The sequence below is a fragment of the Saccostrea echinata genome, unplaced genomic scaffold (genome assembly GCF_033153115.1).
Source record: "Saccostrea echinata isolate AGI-Se365-2 ecotype Australia unplaced genomic scaffold, CSIRO_AGI_Sech_v1 ptg000043l, whole genome shotgun sequence".
In the NCBI taxonomy this organism is placed as follows: Eukaryota; Metazoa; Mollusca; class Bivalvia; order Ostreida; family Ostreidae; genus Saccostrea; species Saccostrea echinata.
This window is the reverse complement of record NW_026889792.1, coordinates 2521971-2546443: the sequence shown is the minus strand read 5'-3', so window position 1 is coordinate 2546443 and position 24473 is coordinate 2521971. Positions and strand designations below refer to the sequence as shown.

Below are 24473 nucleotides of genomic sequence, written 5' to 3'. Positions count from 1 at the left end.
TATTAATAATTTGTTCTTATATTTATTTAGATAACATTAATCTAATGTTACTTAGATGTGACAACGCTTTCAATATACCTTGCACGTGATTTAACGACAACCGGAATTAAAGTAATCGTGTTTACGGCAGAGTCCGCCATGTGGTCGTACAAATAAGTTCTAGTTGCAAGAAGATGTCATCATCACTACATGAGTGACGTTAACTTGTGAAACATTTGAGTTAAATACTATTTATGAATTGTAAAAAGTGCAGAAGTACAAAGAGCAATGATAGCTACTGTTCAAGCTAAAAATTAATAAATTTTTGCAGTCCATCTGGCCACCACCTTCACACACGTTACAGCCTGAAGAATGGATGTTCTTGAAAGAAAAAGTACTGCTAAACTGACGGAACTGTTACAGATTGAGAAGAGAATTCAGAAAAAATGGGAAGATGAGAAAGTATTTGAAGAGGATGCCCCACTTCCAGGGACGAAAGAAGCTTCGTATGAAATTTACTTCAGTAGTCTGATAAATTCAATATGTTTTGAAAAATATATTATAGAATATGGAAAAATATTTATCAATTGGATAATTTTTATCATGTAATAGTATACTTACCATGCCTAGCTATTGTGTTGGCAACTGCCATAAGAGCTTTGTGTTCTGGAAGTAATCAGTCTTTGAACAACATAATCCTTGAAATAATTTATGTCTTTAATATTAAATGGGTCTTCAAGATAGAAGGGAACGACTTTACTTTACCGGTCCCCAGAAAAACACGCTAAAATATAGTGTCACCGTAGGCGACTTCAATATATATGAGATCGCGTGAGCGATCGAAAAAAATGAAAAATATGAGGTTTTAAGCCTTTTGGACCCCAAATTCGAATTCTACAGTTAAAAGTTTAGTTTAACACTTCGTTTTTAAACGAAGTTTTTAACCTCGTTCTCTGAAAAAAAGTAATAAATATTGTTTATTCAGTGAATTAGGAGACAAACATAATTGTGAACGAAGCGTGTGTGGCGCATGCTTAGTGCCGTTTCTTTTGTACTTAGCCATTTTTTTCATGTAAAAAAACCAACGAGATGTCGTTGAAGCTGGATTAAGATCTTGCAAAAAATACAAACGCAACTGAATTTCTTAATTAATCTAAAAGAACAAGACACTAACCCTAATCTCTCGGATGGTATGTGAGGACTAACCCAAATCTCCCAGGCAGATGCTAGACCATGCTAGACTAACCCATGTGGAAAGACTAACCCTAATCTCTCGGGTGGATGCGAGACTAACCCTAATCAGTCAAAAACTTATGCAAGGACTAACCCTAATCTTTCAGGTGGGTGCAAGACTAACCCTAACCAGTCGAAAAATGTGCAAAACTAACCCTAATCAGTTGAGTGATGTAAATCTTACGTCATAGTGCAATGAGCGCGCGGATCTTGCGGATCTGGGGACCGGTAAAGTAAAGTCTACCCGATAGAAGAAAGTAGTCTGGTATTTAGGGGGTGGGGTGGCATGGGAAGTGTGTTAAATTTTAATTTTTATGATTTTATGCAGACAGCCAAAGTATATGGCCACATTTCCGTATCCATACATGAATGGCAGACTTCACCTAGGGCACACATTTACGATATCAAAAGCTGAGGTAAGTAAATAATTTATCACTACTTTTGTGTTTGGATCTGAAACTATAAAACATCTTGCAAAGTTTGTGTCAAAAAGAATATTTTATCAGATATGCAATATTTTTATGTAGTTTGCAGTTGGATATCAGAGACTTCAAGGCAAGAAATGTCTGTTTCCATTTGGTCTTCATTGCTCTGGAATGCCAATAAAGGTAATTAAAGTGTCAAATCTTGTTATCTCGAACTCAAGAAGACAGAAAGAAAACTTCCAAACATCTGAAAATTTGAGATATCAAGGGTAAAATACTTAAAGAATAAGTGTTTGGGACTTCCAGATCACTTCATCATATCCATGGTATTTGATAGAGGTGTAACAATACATCAGTACATCGATCGAATTGATCACAAGGGCTCACAATACGTGTATCCTATCGCCATGTATGTATCATGATACAGTACAAGATAGTTTTCATTGTTTTGTTTGAAACTTATACATACAACCTAACAAAATTTGATGTTCTAAAATGGCTGAAAAAAGGCAGCAAAGAAAAAAATATAATGTCAAGACTATAAAATCCACCTTTTATTAACTTTGGTCAAGATATTCTTTTTATATTTTCTGTAACTGTGGAGGTTAGCAATGAATAATATGTTAAGATAACGGTTAATTCAATTGATGACAGCTGTATCATGATACATGTTGTATCACATGACCACCGCATCGTGATATTTATCGTATCGTTAGGTAGCTTGCGATACTTGGGCCTAGTATTTGAAATATCAATAATCGAAATACTTAAGTTCCACTGTACATAGAACTTCAATTTGAAAATTGCAATAATTCAAATATGCACATTGATACAATGTAATAACAAATATTCCTGTTTTATCATGATCGATTTTATGAATTTATTATGTGTTAAAAAAAAACAATTAAACAAACAAACAAATTCTACAGTTTGATTGCATTGCACAGTGTAACATTTAGGTTACTTTAATATTTACTTAAGCTAGTCAATTCTGCTGATATGGTCTTTAAATAATAATAATTTATATAATTTCATCTCATTTTTATTCTAGGCCAGTGCAGACAAACTAAAGAGGGAGATGAAGGATTTTGGATATCCCCCAGAATTCCCTCCAGAGGAAGAAGAAGAACAAGAAGAGGAAAAGGAAATCACGATTAAAGATAAATCCAAGGGCAAAAAGGTCAGAGTTTGTGTCCGTCAGGGAATAATTCACAGATCTATTGCAGTATTTTCAGAAAAAAACATTTCTGAGTTAAAAAGTTGTCCAATTTTTTCATGTTTGTGCATGTGGTATAGCACATGGTCAGTTGTTGTTTTCAAACTGTTTTTGAAATGCTTTAGAGTAAGCTGAAGGCTAAGACAGGAGGCTTGAAGTACCAGTGGCAGATCATGAAGTCTCTGGGTCTAAAGGATGAGGAAATCAAGGACTTTGCTGACCCAGCTCACTGGTTGAAGTACTTCCCCCCTCATTGTAAGGAAGATCTGAAGAGTATGGGACTCAAGGTCAGAAACAGGGACATATACTCCTATTTATACCCCTGCTCTGAAGGAGAGGGGGGTATACTGTTTTACCTTTGTGAGTCTGTCTGTCCGTCTGTCTGTCTGTCCGTAATAAATTTTGGTCGCAGTTTTCTCAGCAACTACTCATTGCAGATGCTTGAAATTTTAGCACAATCTTTGTTTAGGCATGCCATATGGTAGGATTCATTTTTGTACAAATTCAATGTCAACTTCCTGTTTATCCGTGCATCTGTCCGTACCATACATAACAAATTTTGGTTGTAGTTTCTCAGCACAGATGCTTGAATTTTTAGCACAATCTTTGTTTAGGCATGCCATATGTTGGGATTCATTTTTTTACAAACCCGATGTCAATTTCCTGATTATCACTGTGTTTGTCTATAACCAAACTTGTGTATTCACATCAGAGTGGGGGTATTATTAGTGAGCATTGGCTCACAGACTTCTTGTTTGATAATCAATCACCGTATTAATGTGTTGCTTCTCTGAAAGACTGCTGTAAATAAAACTTTATTCTTGAGAACTTTATTTCTGTGTACTAGTAATTTCTTGAGATTTTTTTCAAGGAAGAAATAAAGATCTTGTGACTATAGAAAATAACTCATTACTGATCATATAGAGGATGAGCAAAAGTTATATTTCTTGAACATTTAATGAGATGTTGTTCCATGAAAAATAAGTTATGCTTAGCAGAAGTAAGAATTTTGAATTTTTAAATTTCATTGAAAAAAAAGATGACATCAACTTGCAGTGAAAGAGCTATTTTCAGTTCATTAAGAGCAATTTTGTAACCCCCCCCCCCCCCCCCTCCATCCCACACACACACACATATCCCTTCTTTGCACTAAAAAACCCCCTAATTCTTTGTAGAGTAATTGTTGTAACTGTTCTCTCTGTATTATAGGTGGATTGGAGAAGGACCTTCATTACAACAGATGCTAACCCTTATTATGATTCCTTTGTGAGGTGGCAGTTTCTCCGACTGAAAGAAAGAGACAAAATCAAATTTGGTAAAAGGTACGGTAGTTGATATGTCCTCCAACTTGTCTGTTTGTCTGTGTGTGGAAGTTCAAAGAGATCTCTGAACTCTGTCATGGTCCAACAATGTAATGTAAAAAAGAAAGTTACATTTTAGAAAATTTTGAAATCTTCCACAGAAACATATTTATATTCCATTTGTATTTTTCTTATAGTATCTTGAAAGCTCTGGCATTCAAAACACCATAACATAAATTGAGTCAAAAAGGTTTATAATGTTTTTTATTTTGATATCACAAACAAATGTTGTAGAAGTGCAACATCTTAAACAAAAATCAGAATCCATGCTCACATTAAACAGTAGCAGGGCTTTCAAAAAGATCAGAAACAGGTGGTACTTTTACAAGAAAAGGTGGTACCTTGTGGTAGGGACTTTAATGAAATATGTTATCAAATTTTCCTCCAGCGACTATTTTTCTACACAAATATTTTGGCCAGTACAGTCATGATTTCAGCCAAGTAAAAGTACCCAGTAATGGCACATTTTGAATGGCCTCGGTAATGACTGCTCCCTCAATTTAGCTATATACAAGTGCGGCATTATCATTTAAACAGGCATAATGTATTAAAGAAGTGATACTTTATGGTTATACCATGTAATCAATAAATGTAAATATAAGTATTGAATTATAAATATTGGACGTTCATCATGTCATAACATTTATGACTATGCAGGTTAATATTCAAAACATGCATTATTCACTTTGTAAGCACAGTCCATGTTATAATCAATGAACATATCTAAATTGTTTCAATTCAGTGCTTTATTGAATTCATTTGGGCATAAAGTCCTGAATTAACGTTAAAAGCCTTTTTTCAGACACACAATATTTTCCCCTAAGGATGGACAGCCCTGCATGGACCATGACAGGCATAGTGGGGAGGTAAGTGATATACTATTTTAATACACATTTTTAGGTGGCCAGATCTTTGATTGAGAATTGTGGTATTCTGTAGAGTTCTGTGTAATTGTATGATGACAATTGCCCTATGGATGAGATACAATGATTCAATCATTGATTAGTCTTACTGACAATTACATAACTCTGACACTGAAATCAGAACAGGGAATGGGAGGGAAAACAGCTCTACTCTGTATACAAGATGTTAGATTTCAACCACTCAACATGGGAGGGATTTTACAATGAATGTTGACATTTTTTTTCTTTCACCTACCTTTTCTCTATCAAATTTGTAAGTCTGCTGGAAAATATCAATACATACATGCCTCGAACACATTGGTTAACGCATGACCTAGTCCAAATGACGATTGCTGACAAGGTGAGCAGTCTACAACCATATTTGAGTTTGAAATAAAAATGTAAGGACTAAGATGCAGATGCATCTGTTGTTCTCTTATTAAAACAGATCTCAATGTAATGCATTAGGGTCTGTTCGCAAGTCATGAAATGCCCAGCATCATCCAGGATTATTAAAACGAAGAGGGCACAGACATTTTGTATATCAGAGGATTGTTACATCAAAAGAAACAGGTTTTTTGTCCCTTTTTTAAAAATTAACAGCTTCAATAGCAATTTAGTAGGAGGATTTTATGAATGTATGGAAAGAGCTTCATTATACCTACTACTGAAATCTTTGTCTTTGGAAATATTCTTCCCAATTCTGTCCATCAGTAGTTGATATTAATCAAGATGTTTTAATGCAGTCTGCTGCATGTTTGTATACAGTATTTAATCTGTTACTTGTACAGACCTTTACAAAGAAGACCAGTCATAGAGTATCCCACAGAAAGCTGGTTGTATTCAGCTGTAATTTAATGATGAAAACTCTGCCTTTGGTATGAAGTTCATTGATTCATACTTGATTAGTCTTACTGAGGATTACACAACAATACAACCAGTGTTCTGTGGTTAAATATTCATTTTAGAGATATTGACAGTTTTTTTTCCCCCTATATAACTGATACTGATAAACGGGACCATTCCCAAAGTCAAAAAACTTTAATTTTTCCCAATTTTGAGACTTAAAAATTCCCAAATTCAATTGCCAAGGAACAGAATACGATGACATTGTAATTCTTTTCATAGAAAACATTGTATGAGTTATATACATGTAAATTGTCACTTCCTCTTAAATTGAAAGTAGAGATCAGTCGTAATATGTTGTAATATGGCGGGATGCATGTGTAAACAGCATAGTCATGCTGTTTTCTTAAATTTTTGACAACTTGAAAGCGTGAAAATAAGGGACATATATGTAAAACAACGAATATTCCTTGATTATTCTTTAAGCATTGATTAATAGGTAACGAGGTTAGAAAAAATGCAAAATAAATTTTATTTGTTGACATGACAAAAAATTCCCCTCGTTCTATTTCAACACTATCTTTCCCAATTGAATCGGTACCGGACCCATTCCCAATGGGTAGAAAAAAAAAATCGCTGATTGAGGAATTGGCACATTACATTGCTAATTACAAAGAGTTTATATATACATGTAAGTTATATTCATGCATGTACATTGTACATAAATTTGAGGAAAACATATATATAATTATTGAAGAAATATCTTTCAACAGTATATATATACTGAGTTCTTCATCTTTTCAGTTGACAAATTTATGATGCTGATTCTATTAGTTTTTCTGTGCAAGAGAAAAAAAGTAAAGTTTGTATTTCCATGTTTTATTTTCTAGGGAGTTGGTCCACAAGAGTACACTTTGATTAAATTGAAAGTGAATGAGCCATATCCACCAAAACTAAGGTATGTAAAACAAACCCTATCTACCCACACTGTATGTAAAACTATTCATATCTAACCAAACTAAGTTAGGTAAAACTAACAAATCATGTCTACCCAAACTCAGGTATGTAAAACTAACAAACCATATCTACCCAAACTCAGGTATGTAAAACTAACAAACAATATCTACCCACACTGTATGTAAAACTATTCATACCTACCCAAACTAAGTTAGGTAAAACTAACAAACCATGTCTACCCAAACTCAGGTATGTAAAACTAACAAACCATGTCTACCCAAACTGTACGTTGTTTGTAAAACTATTCGGTGTGTTCCCATTTTGCACTCATTTGATAATTAGGTATAGAATAATAGGTGTAAAATATGTTTTGATAGCAATTATAGTCTGATCTCCTTCTGGGATTTACCTGGAATTACCTGTATTTTACCAATGCAATATAAATTTAAAAGAATAAATTTTGAAAATTTAATTTGTCCAACACAACTGAAGATTAAGTAATTTAGACCAATATCCTCATTGCAGTCCCCCCCCCCCTTTTTTTTTACTTCAAGATAAAAATGAATGAGTAAATGAAATAAAAAGAAAGAGTGAGAGACAGATAATCATATGAAAATAATTATAGTTTTGATTATTTATGATATTTTTATGTTTTTTTAATATGTTTTTCTTATGAAATCACAGAAATAAATCAATTAAAATATCAAATGCCAAATTAATCATTTTTTATTCCTATTCTTTTAATAAATTCTCTTTCTCCAAATTCACAGCTATGATATGGAATATAGCAAATAAGTAATTATCTTACCTGGACAAATTAACATTTTGCACATTTTTCAATACTTGAAATTCAAAAATGTGCAAGACTTAGATATGAATAGTTATACCTACCCAAACTAAGTTATGTAAAAATAACAAACCATGTATACCCAAACTCAGGTATGTAAAACTAACAAACCATATTTACCCAAACTCAGGTATGTAAAACTAACAAACCATGTCTACCCACACTGTATGTAAAACTATTCATACCTACCCAAACTCAAGTATGTAAAACTAACAAACCCTATCTACCTTTATTGTATGTAAAACTATTCATATCTACCCAAACTAAGGTATACAAACCACCAAAACTTTGTTATGAAAAACTAACCATATCTACCTTAAGTTCAGGTATGTAAAACTTTGCTGACAATTTAGTGTTTAGAGAGGAATATAATCTCAGCTGACATTTTAATTTTTGGAGAGGAATTTGATCTCAGCTGACATTTCAATGTTTTGGGAGGAATATGATCTCTACTGACATTTTAATGTTTGGGGAAGAATATAATCTCAGCTGACATTTTAATGTTTGGGGAAGAATATAATCTCAGCTGACATTTTAATGTTTAGGGAGGAAAATAATCTCAGCTGACATTTTAATGTTTGGGGAAGATTATAATCTCAGCTGACATTTTAATGTTTGGGGAGGAATATAATCTCAGCTGACATTTCAATGTTTGGAGAGGAATATAATCTCAGCTGACATTTCAATGTTTGGAGAGGAATATAATCTCAGCTGACATTTCAATGTTTGGGGAGGAATATAATCTCAGCTGACATTTTAATGTTTGGGCAGGAGTATGATCTCAGCTGACATTTTAATGTTTGGAGAGGAATATAATCTCAGCTGACATTTTAATGTTTGGGCAGGAATATAATCTCAGCTGACATTTTAATGTTTGGATAGGAGTATGATCTATGCTGATAGTTAAATACTATGGTTACAACGTAATGCAATTTATTGAAAAATTCTTTAGACTTCTAAGTGCATAAGCACTTTTTTGCATGTAATCACAACCATTTGATAAAAGCATAAAACAATCATTTTGAGTGGTTAAATGCATTAAAGATAGTTCTATTTGGATCATTGGTTTGGTTTGATGTTTCTAGTCATAGTCACAGAAATATTTCCAGAAGGCGAGAGAAATAGAAATTTTTTAGTCATTGTAAGATCCATCCTATCCAGGTTCTTACTGAAATGTAGGTGTGTGATCAGTGATGATGTACCTAACAGTGTTCAGGCCAATGAATCTTCTATGATTAGAACATTGTGAGTCCACTGAGATCACACTTCCCTACATTTCAGTATGGATTAAACGCTACAGTATAAAACAAATGTCAGTAGTTGTTGTGTGAGAACAAAATCCAATTGAAAGTGCAATAAAAAAAATCTATTCAATTCTGGATTGATTTTAAGCAGTCTCTTTGTCTCTGATAAAGAAGTTGATATAATCATTATAAATCATAAATGGTATTGTGTTGTAGATTTCCACATACGTGTACATATTTGTGTTGATATTTACATTTCACAGCTGTTTTCTCATTAACTCTTTTCCATTAACAGCTGTATACTCATGTAGACTGTGTCTTTGGAATGCAAACATGACATCACAATGATAATTTATTTGATAAATGAGATTAAAGAAATTACTTTCAAAGAAGTAATAGAATGTAAACTAAAAGCATTAAGCATACATTTTTAATTAAAAGTCATCTGAACTGACTGCAATAAAGCAGGGTAAGGGGAGTTTTTCTTGTAACAAATAACAATTATAATGAGGTCCTTTTGAATAAGGATTTATTGTAGTATTGAAAAGTTTTCTGTTTAATCATTGATATCAATATATAGCTCTTTGATGGAGTTGGGGGGCGGGAGTGTGATTTATGATGAAGAGGTAGTGTTCGGGTCACTGATTATACCGTGATTAGAACTTGTTGAGTATTTCTGAAGTCACACTTTGGAATTTCATTTGTGTATACAATTATGTTAATTAAAACCTGTAAACATAGCATTTGTTTATCTGTCTCTGAAGAGAAGTAAGTTATATTTGCTTTATTTTCCATTGATCCTTCATTTGGATGAGTTAGATACAAATATTTCTAGTACTACTGCATGTATACTGTAAACCAACTATCATTTGCGTCATCTTTTATTTGCAAATCGTCAGTTTGAAATCACTCGGTGACAATTAATTTTCACGCCTGAGGAACATTCTCTACAAATGCAAAGCAAAATAATTGGTTTGCAGTGATTAATAGTAGGTCGTGAAACTCGCAGATATTTCTCGCATACAAATTAAAGTTGGTTTACAGTATTCTGAGGAATTGTATAACCCTGTAAAATCTATCATACAATGCTAGAATAAATATAGACGTGTGATCAGTGATGATGTACCTAACAGTGTTCAGGCCAATGAATCTTCTATGATTAGAACATTGTGAGTCCACTGAGATCACATCTCTACATATAAAGCTTTATTAGTGTAGTAAATCAGTTCAGTAAAGAGTACAAAAGGATTTTAAAGTATTAGCAGGGCTCTAATTGGTGACAAATTTAGTCGCCATGGCGCCTAAAAATTTTCTATAAGTCGCCAAATTGGCGACCATTTTAAATTGGCTTGGTGATCGTCAAATTACAGAACTATAAACATTTTCGAATTTTTTTTATAAAGAGCAGAAAAGAAGTTTGAAAGTTAGCAACGGACATGTCTCTATATATTGACTAATATCAGTTTTTAAATTGTGTGCCTAAGAAAACTTTACCTGCCGACTAAAAATTTTCATTGGTGACTAAATTTATTTTTATTAGGAGCCAGTTGGCGCCCAAAATTTTAGAGGTCACATAGAGGCCTGATTAGAGTGTGATACAGACAAAATCATTTACCATTCAGGGTCCGACACTCGCTGTAGCCCGCTAGCCCAGGACAACTGAAAATTGAGGTTGGGCTACCAAACAATTCATCGAGCTTCTCATTTACTTTAATTTGTGCATGTTTGGAAAGAATTGCAGGAAAACATCTGTGAATGTACAGAACATTTAGCAAGAATATATTTCTAAAGGAATTCCTTTAATTACATGTGGTGCATCTAAGAGTATTGATATAACTATGTGGTAATTCTTCAGAGTTGTATGTAATTGTATGATGACAATTGCCCTATGGATGAGATACAATGATTCAATCATTGATTAGTCTTACTGACAATTACTCAACTCTGACACTGAAATCAGAACAGGGAATGGGAGGGAAAACAGCTCTACTCTGTATAAGTTAGATTTCTACCATACTTTTGAATGTTGACATTGATGTAAATAATAAATGTCACCTTTGTACATCTGAAATTTTGTAGCAAACTAAAGGGCAGTAAAATTTACCTGGTGGCCGCAACTCTGAGACCAGAGACCATGTTTGGACAAACCAATGTATGGATCCGACCAGATATGGAATACATCGCACACAGGCTGGCTAATGGAGAGATCTTCGTGTGTACTCCACGGGCCGCTCGTAATATGTGCTACCAGGGCTTCACAAAAGAAGAGGGGAAAGTAGATCTTGTAGCCAATTTAGTTGGTCAGGTAAGAAAAATTGAATAATGGAAGCACCTTGTAAAGAAAAAGATTTTTATTTTGTTTGTCCAATGAAAAAGCCTTTAGAAACATTGACTAAAATAGCAATAAATACCGGTAGTAGTCGCAGCATAATTTGCTATCACAGTATGGACAAAATACTCAAATACTGTACCAAACAAGAGACTTAAACTTGGGGAATTTTTTTTTGACAGGATATAATGGGAATTGGATTGTCTGGACCACTAACAGCCTACAAAACAATCTACACCCTCCCAATGCTGACTATAAAAGCAGATAAAGGTAAAATTCCTATAAGAGCAAGGAATTAAAGTTGGTGGTATACCATACAAAATTTTAGTGTCACTTTGAATAAGTACAGTAGTAGAAGTTATTAACAGGCATTCAAGGTGAATTTAAGTAGTGTCAAGGATGAAGCAAAATAAAAAAAAAATCATAAATTTTTGTTTCAGAATTGTTACAGTAGATGTCCTCTATTTTCTAATCAAGCCATTATACATGTTAATGTTCTGTTGACTTTTAGGGACTGGAGTTGTTACTAGTGTTCCCTCTGATGCCCCGGACGACTTCGCAGCTCTGAGAGATCTGAAAAACAAACAGGTGATTCACATTCTAACTGAAAAACAAACAGGTGATTCACGGTTCTAACTGAAAAACAAACAGGTGATTCACGTTCTAACTGAAAAACAAATAGGTGATTCACATTCTAACTGAAAAACAAACAGGTGATTCACATTCTAACTGAAAAACAAATAGGTGATTCACATTCTAACTGAAAAACAAACAGGTGATTCACCTTCTAACTGAAAAACAAACAGGTGGTTCACATTCTAACTGAAAAACAAACAGGTGATTCACATTCTAACTGTAAAACAAACAGGTGATTCACGTTTCAACAGTACTCGTCAGGTTGTTCAGTTAAGTGTGTGAAACAAAACTTAAAATAGTGGCTCATTTTTGCTGTCAGATATACATGTATGATTAATCTTAACCACCAAAAACCTTGAGAGATTCATATTTTTTTTACATGCCTTAAAAGCTTAAGGATCTTGTAAGAACTATTCTCGTAACATTGAATTGCTGTTACTGATGGTTGATGCACGTAAATTCAGGCACTTGTCTTCATGGCGAGATAGCTTGGTAGCGTGTGCTAGAGTAAATATCTTTTGAGAAAACTTGTAGTCTTTTTTACAGAACTCAAGTTTAAACCACTTTAGATACAGTAAAAACTACATGTATATTAGTTACAAACCCCTCTTTCTGTTTTATTTCAATATGGTATTTCATTTCCATTTTATCACAGCCATTCAGAGAAAAGTATGGAATAAAGTCAGAAATGGTATTACCATTTGAACCGGTAAGTGGTCATTTAAATAATGAAAACAACTCCCTTTTGACAAATTCCATTAAAAATGAGGTCCTATTCCAAAAAAAAAAATGATGATGATGCATGAATTGATGTTAAATAAAGACTTCCTTGATGTACAGATTCCCATCATAGATGTCCCAGGCTATGGTAATCTGTCAGCGGTCACTGTCTGTGAGAAGCTTAAGATTCAGAGTCAGAATGATAGAGATAAACTACAGGAGGCTAAGGAGGAGGTCTACCTTAAAGGCTTCTATGACGGGGTACGTACATTTGTTAAAAAAAGGGGGGGGGGGGGTGGAGTATATTAGTAAGTAAATATCTACCTGTGGGAAAGGCATGGTTGGGCACAGTTGTTTAAGCCTAGATTTTGTCATATATCTGAGAGCTTGGAACCCTGTGCAACAGAATCTGTCTCTGTGATCTAATCCTTGTGTTGTACACCAGGAACAAGATGGAGACAAACAAATTGTTATACTAGAAGTACATAATATAAGGCTTTTCTACATGTATTAATTCATGCTACTGTTATCTGTTGTTGCCGTCATTGTAAACTTTTCACAATTTCATCTTCTTCTGCAGAACCTCTTGACCAATTTAACCAAACTTAGCACAGAGTTTTCAGAATATTATTATTTATATGTGTACATGCATATACTTTGTTCATATATTTTAATGTTTCCTCATATCTTAATGATTCAGATATTTCAAATTTATATCTATAAACTCTAGGATTGATTAAAGAATATGATTCTGGTAAATAGTGTATTTCCCAAAGAATATGAACCATTGAAATTTATCTGTTTTGACATCAGAGATTGCTCAGTGTGTTGGAGAACGATGACACTTCAAATCTTAATACTCAAATAGTTTTCACGTAATCATGTTAAAATCTTCATAATTTATTTGTAAACAACACACTTTATCCACCCAGAAAATTTTATAAAGATACATTTATTTTCTAAAAAATATATGAGCTTAGTCTATGGAATTTTGGGGACAACCCTCGTATATTCAATTGTTCTGCAGTCACTTTTAAGGTAACGAGTGTTATTGGAATATTAAAGACATATACAAGTATAATCTGCTTCAGCATGGCTTCAGAAACTTATGTTCTGGTACACACTTTCTAATCAGTTGGAGTTGGAAACCATTTTTTGAAAGAAGAGATATACACTGAGCTCTACTAAACATTTCTTATGTAAAACCTCTTTTTACTTCACCAGGTGATGATTGTGAAAGGATATGAAGGCCAGAAAGTACAGGATGTGAAGAAACCAATTCAACAGAAAATGATTGATGCCGTAAGTTAAAAAATTACAATAAATTTTATTTTAAGTTAAGATGATTGTCATTCAATTCTATATGTACAATCCAGAATATTTATATACAAAAGCAGTAAATGCTGGTTGTGTAAATTACAAAAAAAAATATTTTAGGCATTCATGAATTTGAAGTAAACAGATTTATTAATCATTGTTTATAGCGTCATATTCGTGTTGGCAGTAAATCAGCCTTATTTTGGAAATGCTTGCAAAAAAAAGCCAACTCGGCTTCAAATAAATATTCTTTTTTTTTTTTACAGGGAGAAGCTGTAAAATATATGGAACCAGAGAAAACAGTGATATCTCGGTCCAATGATGAGTGTGTAGTAGCGCTGTGTGACCAGTGGTAAGTCTGAGATCAAAACCAGAGAATTGACCATCATAGTAAACGATCTCTCACTGTCAGTCCGTTGTATACCATTATAATATGGTAATTGACTATCCATAGTAAATGATCTCTCACTGTCAGTCCGTTGTATTACATTATAATATGGTAATTGACCATCCATAGTAAATGATCTCTCACTGTCAGTCCGTTGTATTACGTTATAATATGGTAATTGACTATCCATAGTAAATGATCTCTCACTGTCAGTCCATTGTATACCATTATAATATGGTAATTGACCATCCATAGTAAACGATCTCTCACTGTCAGTCCGTTGTATTACATTATAATATGGTAATTGACCATCCATAGTAAATGATCTCTCACTGTCAGTCCGTTGTATTACATTCTAATATGGTAATTGACCATCCATAGTAAATGATCTCTCACTGTCAGTCCATTGTATTACATTATAATATGGTAATTGACCATCCATAGTAAACAATCTCTCACTGTCAGTCCGTTGTATTACATTATAATATGGTAATTGACCATCCATAGTAAACGATCTCTCACTGTCAGTCCGTTGTATTACATTGTAATATGGTAATTGACCATCCAAAATAAATGATCTCTCACTGTCAGTCCGTTGTATTACATTGTAATATGGTAATTTACTATCCATAGTAAACGACCTCTCACTGTCTGTCTGTTGTATACCATTATAGTATGGTAAATTACATGTTCATTTATATTAAAATTGTTTAAATTTGTTACATGTAACATAACATTTTAATCATTATTCGAGTTTATAGATTTGAAATACACATGTATATGGACAAATTGAAGTACATGTACAACAAAATTTACACAAGGTGTGATTTGTGTGAAATATTTACAAATACAGAATGTGGTTCTTAGAAATTAAATGGAAGAATGAAAGAAAAGACCACTGTGTGACAAATTTAATGATTTATGCAATGTTCATGTTTTGACATGCTTTAGATGCACAATTATGCAAAATTTTAAAAGCTCTTAGTCTTTTGAGTCTAGCAGACAATGCTGTCCTGAAAATATATTTTAAAATTGCAGGTAAATTTATTTGTGTGTTCTTAATCAAAGGTACTTGGAATATGGTGAAGAAAAATGGAAGCAGTTAACAGCCCAGTGTTTGAACTCTATAGACACTTACTCAGACCATGTAAGGGAAAATTTCCACGCCACTCTGGACTGGTTGCACGAGCATGCCTGCTCTCGATCCTACGGATTAGGTAAATTGATACAAGGGAGCTTTAAATTTAACAAATTATCTAATTATGCTGTGCATACAGCAAAACTTGATTGCATGTTATGTAGTAATGAATTGAAATTAAAATAATTAGGGATGTCAATTTTGTCAATAATTCATATTCAAATATTCATTGAAAGTATTCGAATATATTCGAATATTCGATGAAATAAATAAAATTGGGTTTATTTTAAATATGCATCATCCTACTCTCATGAAAGGTTTAGCATAGGTATTCTTATATCAGAAGTAAAATTGTGTGAAGGCTTTTGTAGGTGTACAATAAGGAATTCCTTTGATTGAAATAAGTAATTGATTTAAATGTAGAAAATTATGATTTTAACAAATTTAATAATTTAATAAATTTACAGTAGCTCCAACTGAGGAACCAGTCATCTTACCAAAGGCAGGATAGTTGTATACTGTTAGATTTCAAAACGTGTAATAAATTACAATTATCAGCCTAATAAGAGATATGATAATAATCTTTGATAAAATATTTTTAAAATAAAAACAAATATTTCCATAGACAATTTTCCTAGGTAATTAGTTAATTTACCGATAATTAATATAAAATATAAAAAAACCCACATTTTTTCTGAAATTGAGCCCTTTACAATATTAATTACAGACTAATTCTATCAGACACTCATTCAATGATCAATTAAATCTATTTTGATAAGTATACTCTTCACGCCTTTTAAACATGAAGGTTTTCATTTAATCAAAAATTTATTAATCACAGTACTTCTTTTTATGAAATCTGTAAAACACCGTATGTTCGAATCTTAAATTTATATTCGAATATCAACCCATCGAATGAATATTTGAATGTTCGAATATTCGTTGACACCCCTAAAAATAATGTAAAACATAGTGTATCTATTGATGGCATCACTCGTACTGTGGTGCTGGTTATATTATCAGTCATCAAATTAAAGTGATGCCAAAGTAAATATTGACTCAAAACTCTTACCACAGCTTTTGTGTATAAATGCAGTGGTAATCTTTGATGCCAACAGGTCTAATACAGTTTCAATGTGTTAGAAATAAATTTTAAGATGGTTGTCACTGGTTTATTATTGTGGCACAGTGTGATCATTTTTTAAAATTTTCAACCTCAGATTACTTTCATTAACACATAATTTTTAGAACCCTACATGCTTGCTTTTTTTTTAGGGAGCCACATTCCGTGGGACCCACAATACCTTGTGGAATCCTTGTCAGACTCCACGATCTACATGGGTTACTACACTGTGGCCCACCTGTTACAGGGCGGCGTGTTTGATGGCAGTGGGAAGAGTCCTGCTAATATCAGGTAAGGGGACGGTTTGAAGGAGAGAAAGTGAGACATGGTCCAGTCAGGGAAAAAGTATGTTTCTGTAAAAGACTTCGTTGGAAGGGGGCAATTCTGAGATATAAAGATAATTGGCCTTATTGGATGGAGCCAATCAAGTAGATTTTCATGATAATCAGCATCATTGGAGAGGGGAAGTGGTGAGAAGTCAAATAATGATGATAATTAGATCTGTAAAAATAATATGAATGGCTTTTTGGGATGTACAGTGTAATTTACTTGTACTTTACATTACAATGTGTTTAGGAGATGTATTTGAAATTTAGCATTTTATGGAAAAATTTTTATGATAATGATTCATTTAGTGAAATTTAGGGGACATGTTTAGATGGTAACAAGTACATACATTGTAGGCCAGAGGAACTGACTCCAGAGGTCTGGGACTATATCTTTTACAAGAACACCCCCTACAAGACAGGGTCAATCCCCATGACTACCCTGGACAAACTGAGGGCGGAGTTTGAGTACTGGTACCCTGTAGACCTGAGAGTGTCCGGTAAAGATCTGGTACCTAATCATCTAACCTACTACATCTACAACCATGTGGCTATGTGGCCTAATGACAGGTAAAAACATGGCGTATCTGAACCATGTGGCTATGTGGCCTCATGACAGGTAAAAACACGGGGTATACGAATCATGTGGCTATGTGGCCTCATGACAGGTAAAAACATGGCATATCTGAACCAAGTGGCTATGTGGTCTAACGACAGGTAAAAACATGGGGTATCTGAACCATGTGGCTATGTGGCCTCATGACAGGTAAAAACATGGCATATCTGAACCAAGTGGCTATGTGGTCTAACGACAGGTAAAAACATGGGGTATCTGAACCATGTGGCTATGTGGCCTCACGACAGGTAAAAACATGGCATATCTGAACCATGTGGCTTTGTGGTCTAATGACCGGTAAAAACATGGGGTATCTGAACCATGTGGCAATGTGGTCTAAGGACAGGTAAAAACACGGGGTATCTTAACCCTGTGGCTTTGTGGCCTAACGACAGGTAAAAACATGGGTATCTGAACCATGTGGCTATGTGGCCTAACGACAGGTAAAATCTTGGGGTATCTGAGCCATGTGGCTATGTGGCCTAACGACAGGTAAAAACATGGGGTATCTGAACCATGTGGCTATGTGGTCTAACGACAGGTAAAAAACACGGGGTATCTGAACCATGTGGCTATGTGGTCTAATGACAGGTAAAAACACGGGGTATCTGAACCATGTGGCTATGTGGTCTAATGAAAGTAAAAACACAGCATATCTGAACCATGTGGCTATGTGGTCTAACGACAGGTAAAAACTACAGGGTATCTGAACCATGTGGCTATGTGGTCTAATGACAGGTAAAAACATGGCATATCTGAACCATGTGGCTATGTGGTCTAACGACAGGTAAAAACAACGGGGTATCTAAACCATGTGGCTATGTGGTCTAATGACAGGTAAAAGCAACTGAAAAAAAAATCTGAAAAAAGTCTCGTGGATGATTATGAAGGATTTTACTAATGAAGAATTAAGATGAAATGCTCTTTTTAAGTAGATATTCTTATAATAGTAAAATTTTCTGATAAAAAGGAAGTATGTTTTTGGAAAGATGTTGCAATGTTTCAGCCGAACAAGATTGCAACGATCAAGTTTTGATTAAGTTTTGCAAGAAACTACTCTATTGTATTATTTTTAGTTCAAAGTGGCCTAGAAGTATAAGAGCAAATGGTCATTTACTGCTGAATTCTGAAAAGGTATGTAGATTTTGCCTTGAAATATTTGTGAATTCTGAGAAGGTATGTAGATTTTGCCTTGAAATATTTGTTTTTATGCCCCCGGATCGAAAGATCCCGGGGGTATATTGTTTTTATGCCCCCGGATCGAAAGATCCCCGGGGTATATTGTTTTTGTCCTGTCTTTCTGTTTGTTTGTCTTTTTGTCTGTCTGTCTGTTGTCAACTTTAACCTTGCCCATAACTTTTGATTGGTTGGCGCTATGACTTTCATATTTCACATGTGTATTCCTTGTGACAAGACCTTTCTTTGGGTACCATCATATTTGACCTTTTGACCTTGACCTTGGAGTTTGACCCACTTTTGCAAAATTTTATGAGACTTTAAACTTGGCAATAACTTCTGAACAGTTGGTGCTTGGGGTTTCAAACATCACATGTGTATTCTTTGTGACAAGGTCTTCCTTTGGATACCAACAACTTTGACCTTGACCTTGGAGTTTGGCCTACTTTTGAAAAACTTTAACCTTGGCCATAACTTTTGAACTGTTGGAGCTAGGGCTTTCATACTTCACATATGTAATCCTTGTGACAAGACCTTCCTTTGGATACCAACCATATTGACCTTGACCTAGGAGTTTGACTTACTTTTGAAAAACTTTAACCTTGGCCATAACTTTTGAATGGTTGGTGCTAGGGCTTTCATACTTCACATATGTAATGCTTGTGACAAGACCTTCCTTTGGATACCAACCACTTTGACCCTTTGACCTTGACATAGGAGTTTGACCTACTTTTGAAAAACTTTAACCTTGGCCATAACTTTTGAATGGTTGGTGCTAGGGCTTTCATACTTCACATATGTAATCCTTGTGACACGACCTTCCTTTGGATAGCAACAACTTTGACCTTGACCTTGACATTTTACTTAATTTTAAAAAACTTTAACCTTCGCCATAACTTTTGAACAGTTGCAGCTAGAGCTTTCAAATTTCACAGGTATATTCCTCGAGACAAGACCTTTCTTTTTTCATGCTTCACATATGTATTCCTTGTGACAAGACCTTCCTTTGGATACCAACCACTTTGACCTTGACCTAGGAGTTTGACCTACTTTTTAAAAACTTTAACCTTGGCCATAACTTTTGAATAGTTGGTGCTAGGGCTTTCATTCTTCACATATGTAATCCTTGTGACATCACCTTTCTTTGGATACCAACAACTTTGACCCTTTGACCTTGACATAGGAGTTTGACCTACTTTTGAAAAACTTTAACCTTGGCCATAACTTTTGAATGGTTGGTGCTAGGGCTTTCATACTTCACATATGTAATGCTTGTGACAAGACCTTTCTTTGGATACCAACCACTTTGACCCTTTGACCTTGACATAGGAGTTTGACCTACTTTTGAAAAACTTTAACCTTGGCCATAACTTTTGAATGGTTGGTTCTAGGGCTTTCATACTTCACATATGTAATCCTTGTGACACGACCTTCCTTTGGATACCAAACAACTTTGACCTTGACCTTGACGTTTTCCTTACTTTTAAAAAGCTTTAACCTTCGCCATAACTTTTGAACAGTTGCAGCTAGGGCTTTCAAATTTCACAGGTATATTCCTCGAGACAAGACCTTTCTTTGGGTACCAACATTTTTTATCTTATGGCCTGGATTTTTACTTGCATTTGAGAAACTTTAACCTTGGCCATAAGCTGCCATACAGGAGCATCAGTGTTTCACATACACATCTTGTTGGTAGATAAAATACATGTTAATTGTGTAAATACAAAGTATATTAGTTCTGATGTCCTTACAGATGTCCAAATCAACTGGAAATTTCCTCACCCTCACAGATGCAATAGAGAAATTTTCTGCAGATGGTATTTATGAATTTTAAAATATCTTGCAACACACTTGAAATTGTAAAGATGATAAATTAACAAAAAGTGAGCAATTTTAAAGCTTTGTTAGGAAATTCACCATATCCTGATAAGATTTTGGATACATGGTGCAGTATTAAGCTGCAAACTGTAATCCAATCTTTCTTTAATCACACATGTAGTTATATTTAAGTTGTAATCAGAATCCAAGTGACTTCATTAGCTCTCCTCTCCAATCAGTGGAGGTGTCTTTTTTTTGTTTTTTTAAAGGGGGGGGGGGGGGGTATTTTAATTTAAAGGATAGTTTAGTAAATAATTTATTTACTAACATTAGGGTTATCTCCCTTAGAAGAATAGTGTTCTCTTCTGATATCTGATACCTATTGTAGGTATGAGACTGGCCTTATCTGATGCTGGAGACACTGTAGAGGATGCTAACTTTGTGACTAAGATGGCTGACGCTGGTCTCCTAAGGCTGTACACTTACCTGGAGTGGGTGAAGGAAATACTCGCGACCAAGGACACGCTGAGGACAGGTTCCACAGATACAACCAATGATCAGATATTTATGAGGTAACAATTCTTATTCTACATGTGTTCCCTGTCCTTTAGTCATCTTTAACCGGTTTTCAATGAAAAATTTCTTGCATTATATACATAGAGAGGTTTACATTTAGAACTTTATAATTAGAACATGATAAAAGAGTGTATTAGAGTGTATTTTCATGGAAAGGAGAAAATATATTTGTAAAAAAAAATGTGTTGAACTTTAAATTGTAGTGAAATAAACAAGGCCATAACAGAAACACAGAACTACTATGAGAAAATGTTATTTAAAGAGGCAATGCGCACAGGATTCTATGAATTCCAGGTAAGCTGTCTTTGTAAACTTGAACTTTTAAATTATCAAAGAAAAAATGAGAACAAAATCAATTCTTTTTTCAAAGAGTTCCCCCTGTCAAAACTTGCTTCAAAACTGTTATGAATAGATAGTTGATTCATTGTTGTTTTTTTTTTTTTTTACAGGCCTGCCGCGACAAGTACAGGGAGTACGAGTTAGAGGGAATGCACCGAGACCTGGTGATGAGGTTTATAGATGTGCAGACTCTAATGTTAAGTCCAATCTGTCCACATATATGTGAGTACATCTGGGAACTCCTGGAAAAGCCCTGCAGTATCATGCATGAGAAATGGCCTGTAGCAGGACCAGTGGATGAGATACTGCTGCAGATCTCACAGTATGTCCTGGAGGCTGCCCACGACTTCAGAATTCGTCTGAAACAGCTGCTGACACCAGCTAAAGGGAAGAAAATGAAGCTTGACAGAGCTTCTCATGGGACGATATGGATTGCTAAAACTTATCCCCCATGGCAGAACACTGTACTGTCTACATTAAAAACTCTGTATGAGGCAAGTTATGAAAACTTGACTACCATTGTAAAGTCTCAGAATGGTGGTCATTGTCCTTACTTCCAAACTCTCTTTGCCAGTATTTGCTGTTTTTCCCTTCTCTCTTTCTTTTTGAAAAATGATTTGACCTAAGGCCAAAAAAAATTTAATCTATAGTTTCTCAGGCATCACTGAGTCTGATCAAACACTGCCACATTGATCAATTTTATCGAAACATTGAGAAGGGAAATAACTTGATGTACTATTTTTTCATGTTGAAAAAAGAAAACTCAGTTTTGCCCCTTTTCATACATGCTAACAGAGACATCTTTATTAGATACAAAATATATTTTTGTTAACACAGTATTTTAGGAATTGACTTTATATAAAGATGTTTGGAATAACACTATGTAAAGTTCAGTATATATTAAATTAATATAAGAGTATTAAAAACAGTAAAATCAGTTGGTATCAACATTTTGACTGACATGGAAAAAAGAGCAACTGCTTTAAATAAAAAAAAAAAGAAGAAAAAACCAGTTAATGCCTGCCGCATTGAATTTAGAAATTTTTGGTTTGAGAATATAAAGATTAATTTTTCTTTGTCCTACATGAGCCCTATATTCACAGAATACTATTTGTTTTGTTTATAGCAAAACAAAGGCTTTCCAGACATGAAAGTTATAGCAAATTCTTTCAAAGACAAGCCAGAGTTAAAGAAATACATGAAGAAACTGATGCCATTTGTACAGTTAGCAAAGGTAAAAATGAATAAATTTCCAAGTATGAGTTTTAAGCAATTCAATAAAAAGGACAAATTCCTGTATTAAAACTTGTATTCTAGACATAAGAATATGGCTTAGTTGAAGAATGACAGTTCTTTAATCTCTTTTTTTAGGAAAATGTGGAAAAGAATGGTATCAAGGCTTTGAATTTAACGTCAGACTTTGATGAAATGGAGGTCATGAACAAGTTTAAGAAGTACATGATCAACACACTAGATGTAAGATTTTACCGTGAGAATATATTAAAGTAGATAATTTGCTTTACTAGTGTTCATATGGAATAACACTCTTTACTGAAGTATACAGGGGTGTGAAGAATATTTGAATTTTGTTTGGAAGGTGAATGATGTCTTTAATTTTTTCATTTCCTCAATTATATTGAACTAAAGTAATTTATATTTAATGACTGTCATTGGAGGGTCTGGACATTAAGTCTTCTGATGACAAAATATGTTCTCTATCTGCAGTCAGAGGGTCTGGACATTAAGTCTTCTGATGACAAAATATGTTCTCTATCTGCAGTTAGAGGGTCTGGACATTAAATATTCTGACGAGGCTGATGATAAAGTAAAAGAGGACTGCTGCCCAGGAAAACCATTCACCACATTCAGAGAAGAGGTACGTTATAGGCATAGCAACTTGTGATATATGTAGGCATGTTTAGACATGAAAACCCACATTTGAAAATCAAAAATGAAGAAAGCCTCCCTGGAATAAACACTAGCTTTTGATCAATAATAAGCTTTATATTGGACAATTAAAACCATTTCTGCTTATCAATTCCTTTTTTTGTGTTGAGGAGATATTTTTAATTGAACATTAAATTTTCTGTATATACATGTTATGTACAAACATATATCTTGATTTCAGCCGTCGGTAACTGTCCAGGTTATAAATCCCCAGGCAATGAGTGGGCTGTTTGGGATAAAGTTACCAGTGTATGAGGGGGATACGAAGACCACCATCCTAACCAGAGTAATGAAGACAGACCGCTCTAAAATGAAAGGTAAAAACAGATTCCATAGAGATATTTTTCTTGTGTAAAAAATTGAATGAAGTATAGATCTATGTATATTTTATACCAAAAGTATTTTTTTATCTCTCTCTTTCTCTAAGTTATGTAAAATACCTTTATTTTTTACTGTTGAGAAAAAAAAAATTGCTCTGTAAAATTTATAGACACCTGAGCAGTTGAAAACTTTTAGTAAGATCAGCTTTCTTGCCCTTTTGAAAGATTATTGTGGCTTTAAAAATTGTGATATACTCTTTTGCAGATATTGGTCACATCAAACTTCTGATGTATGAGGACCCAGTCCGAGGACCAAGAACGATTCCAGACATGAATAATATTGAAAAGGGCAAAGTCATTGTCCCTGACAATTCTGTGTTTCACATTAATGTCACAGAAGAACAAGTGACTTTGCAAAGCAATGGAAAGAAACTGAATATAGGACAGAGTCTGGTTTATATCGTTAACACATAACATCAGTGGAGTATATGCAATGTAGAGGACTTCAGTAGAAAATGTGACACAGCTTAGCGAGTTGAGGAGGAAGTGATTTGATTGGTTGCTATGGCTATGGAGAACCTTGTGTGGGTTTCTAAGTATCGGATGTCCTGCTCCATAATCTTGTGAATTACAAGTGAAATTGTGCTTATTTATGAATTCTTGTGCTCTAAATAAATTATTTCTTGGGAGAAGT

At 34.2% G+C, this 24473-nt stretch overlaps 1 protein-coding gene across 1 annotated transcript; it reads left to right on the top strand.

Annotated features, from left to right (window-relative positions):
• Window positions 1-241: 241 nt before the first annotated feature.
• On the top strand, window positions 242-24473 carry LOC133201349 (leucine--tRNA ligase, cytoplasmic-like). Its single transcript, XM_061337159.1, has 28 exons — window positions 242-485; window positions 1541-1628; window positions 1740-1820; window positions 2689-2817; window positions 2979-3140; window positions 4063-4175; window positions 5017-5080; window positions 6853-6920; window positions 11090-11315; window positions 11522-11609; window positions 11851-11927; window positions 12631-12684; window positions 12816-12956; window positions 13920-13997; window positions 14279-14364; window positions 15469-15617; window positions 16814-16952; window positions 17345-17557; window positions 18680-18737; window positions 20533-20596; window positions 20986-21169; window positions 21377-21467; window positions 21623-22006; window positions 22639-22746; window positions 22884-22988; window positions 23293-23388; window positions 23641-23776; window positions 24045-24473. The coding sequence occupies exons 1-28, from the start codon at window positions 352-354 to the stop codon at window positions 24251-24253; spliced, it is 3525 nt and encodes a 1174-aa protein (XP_061193143.1). The 5' UTR covers window positions 242-351; the 3' UTR covers window positions 24254-24473.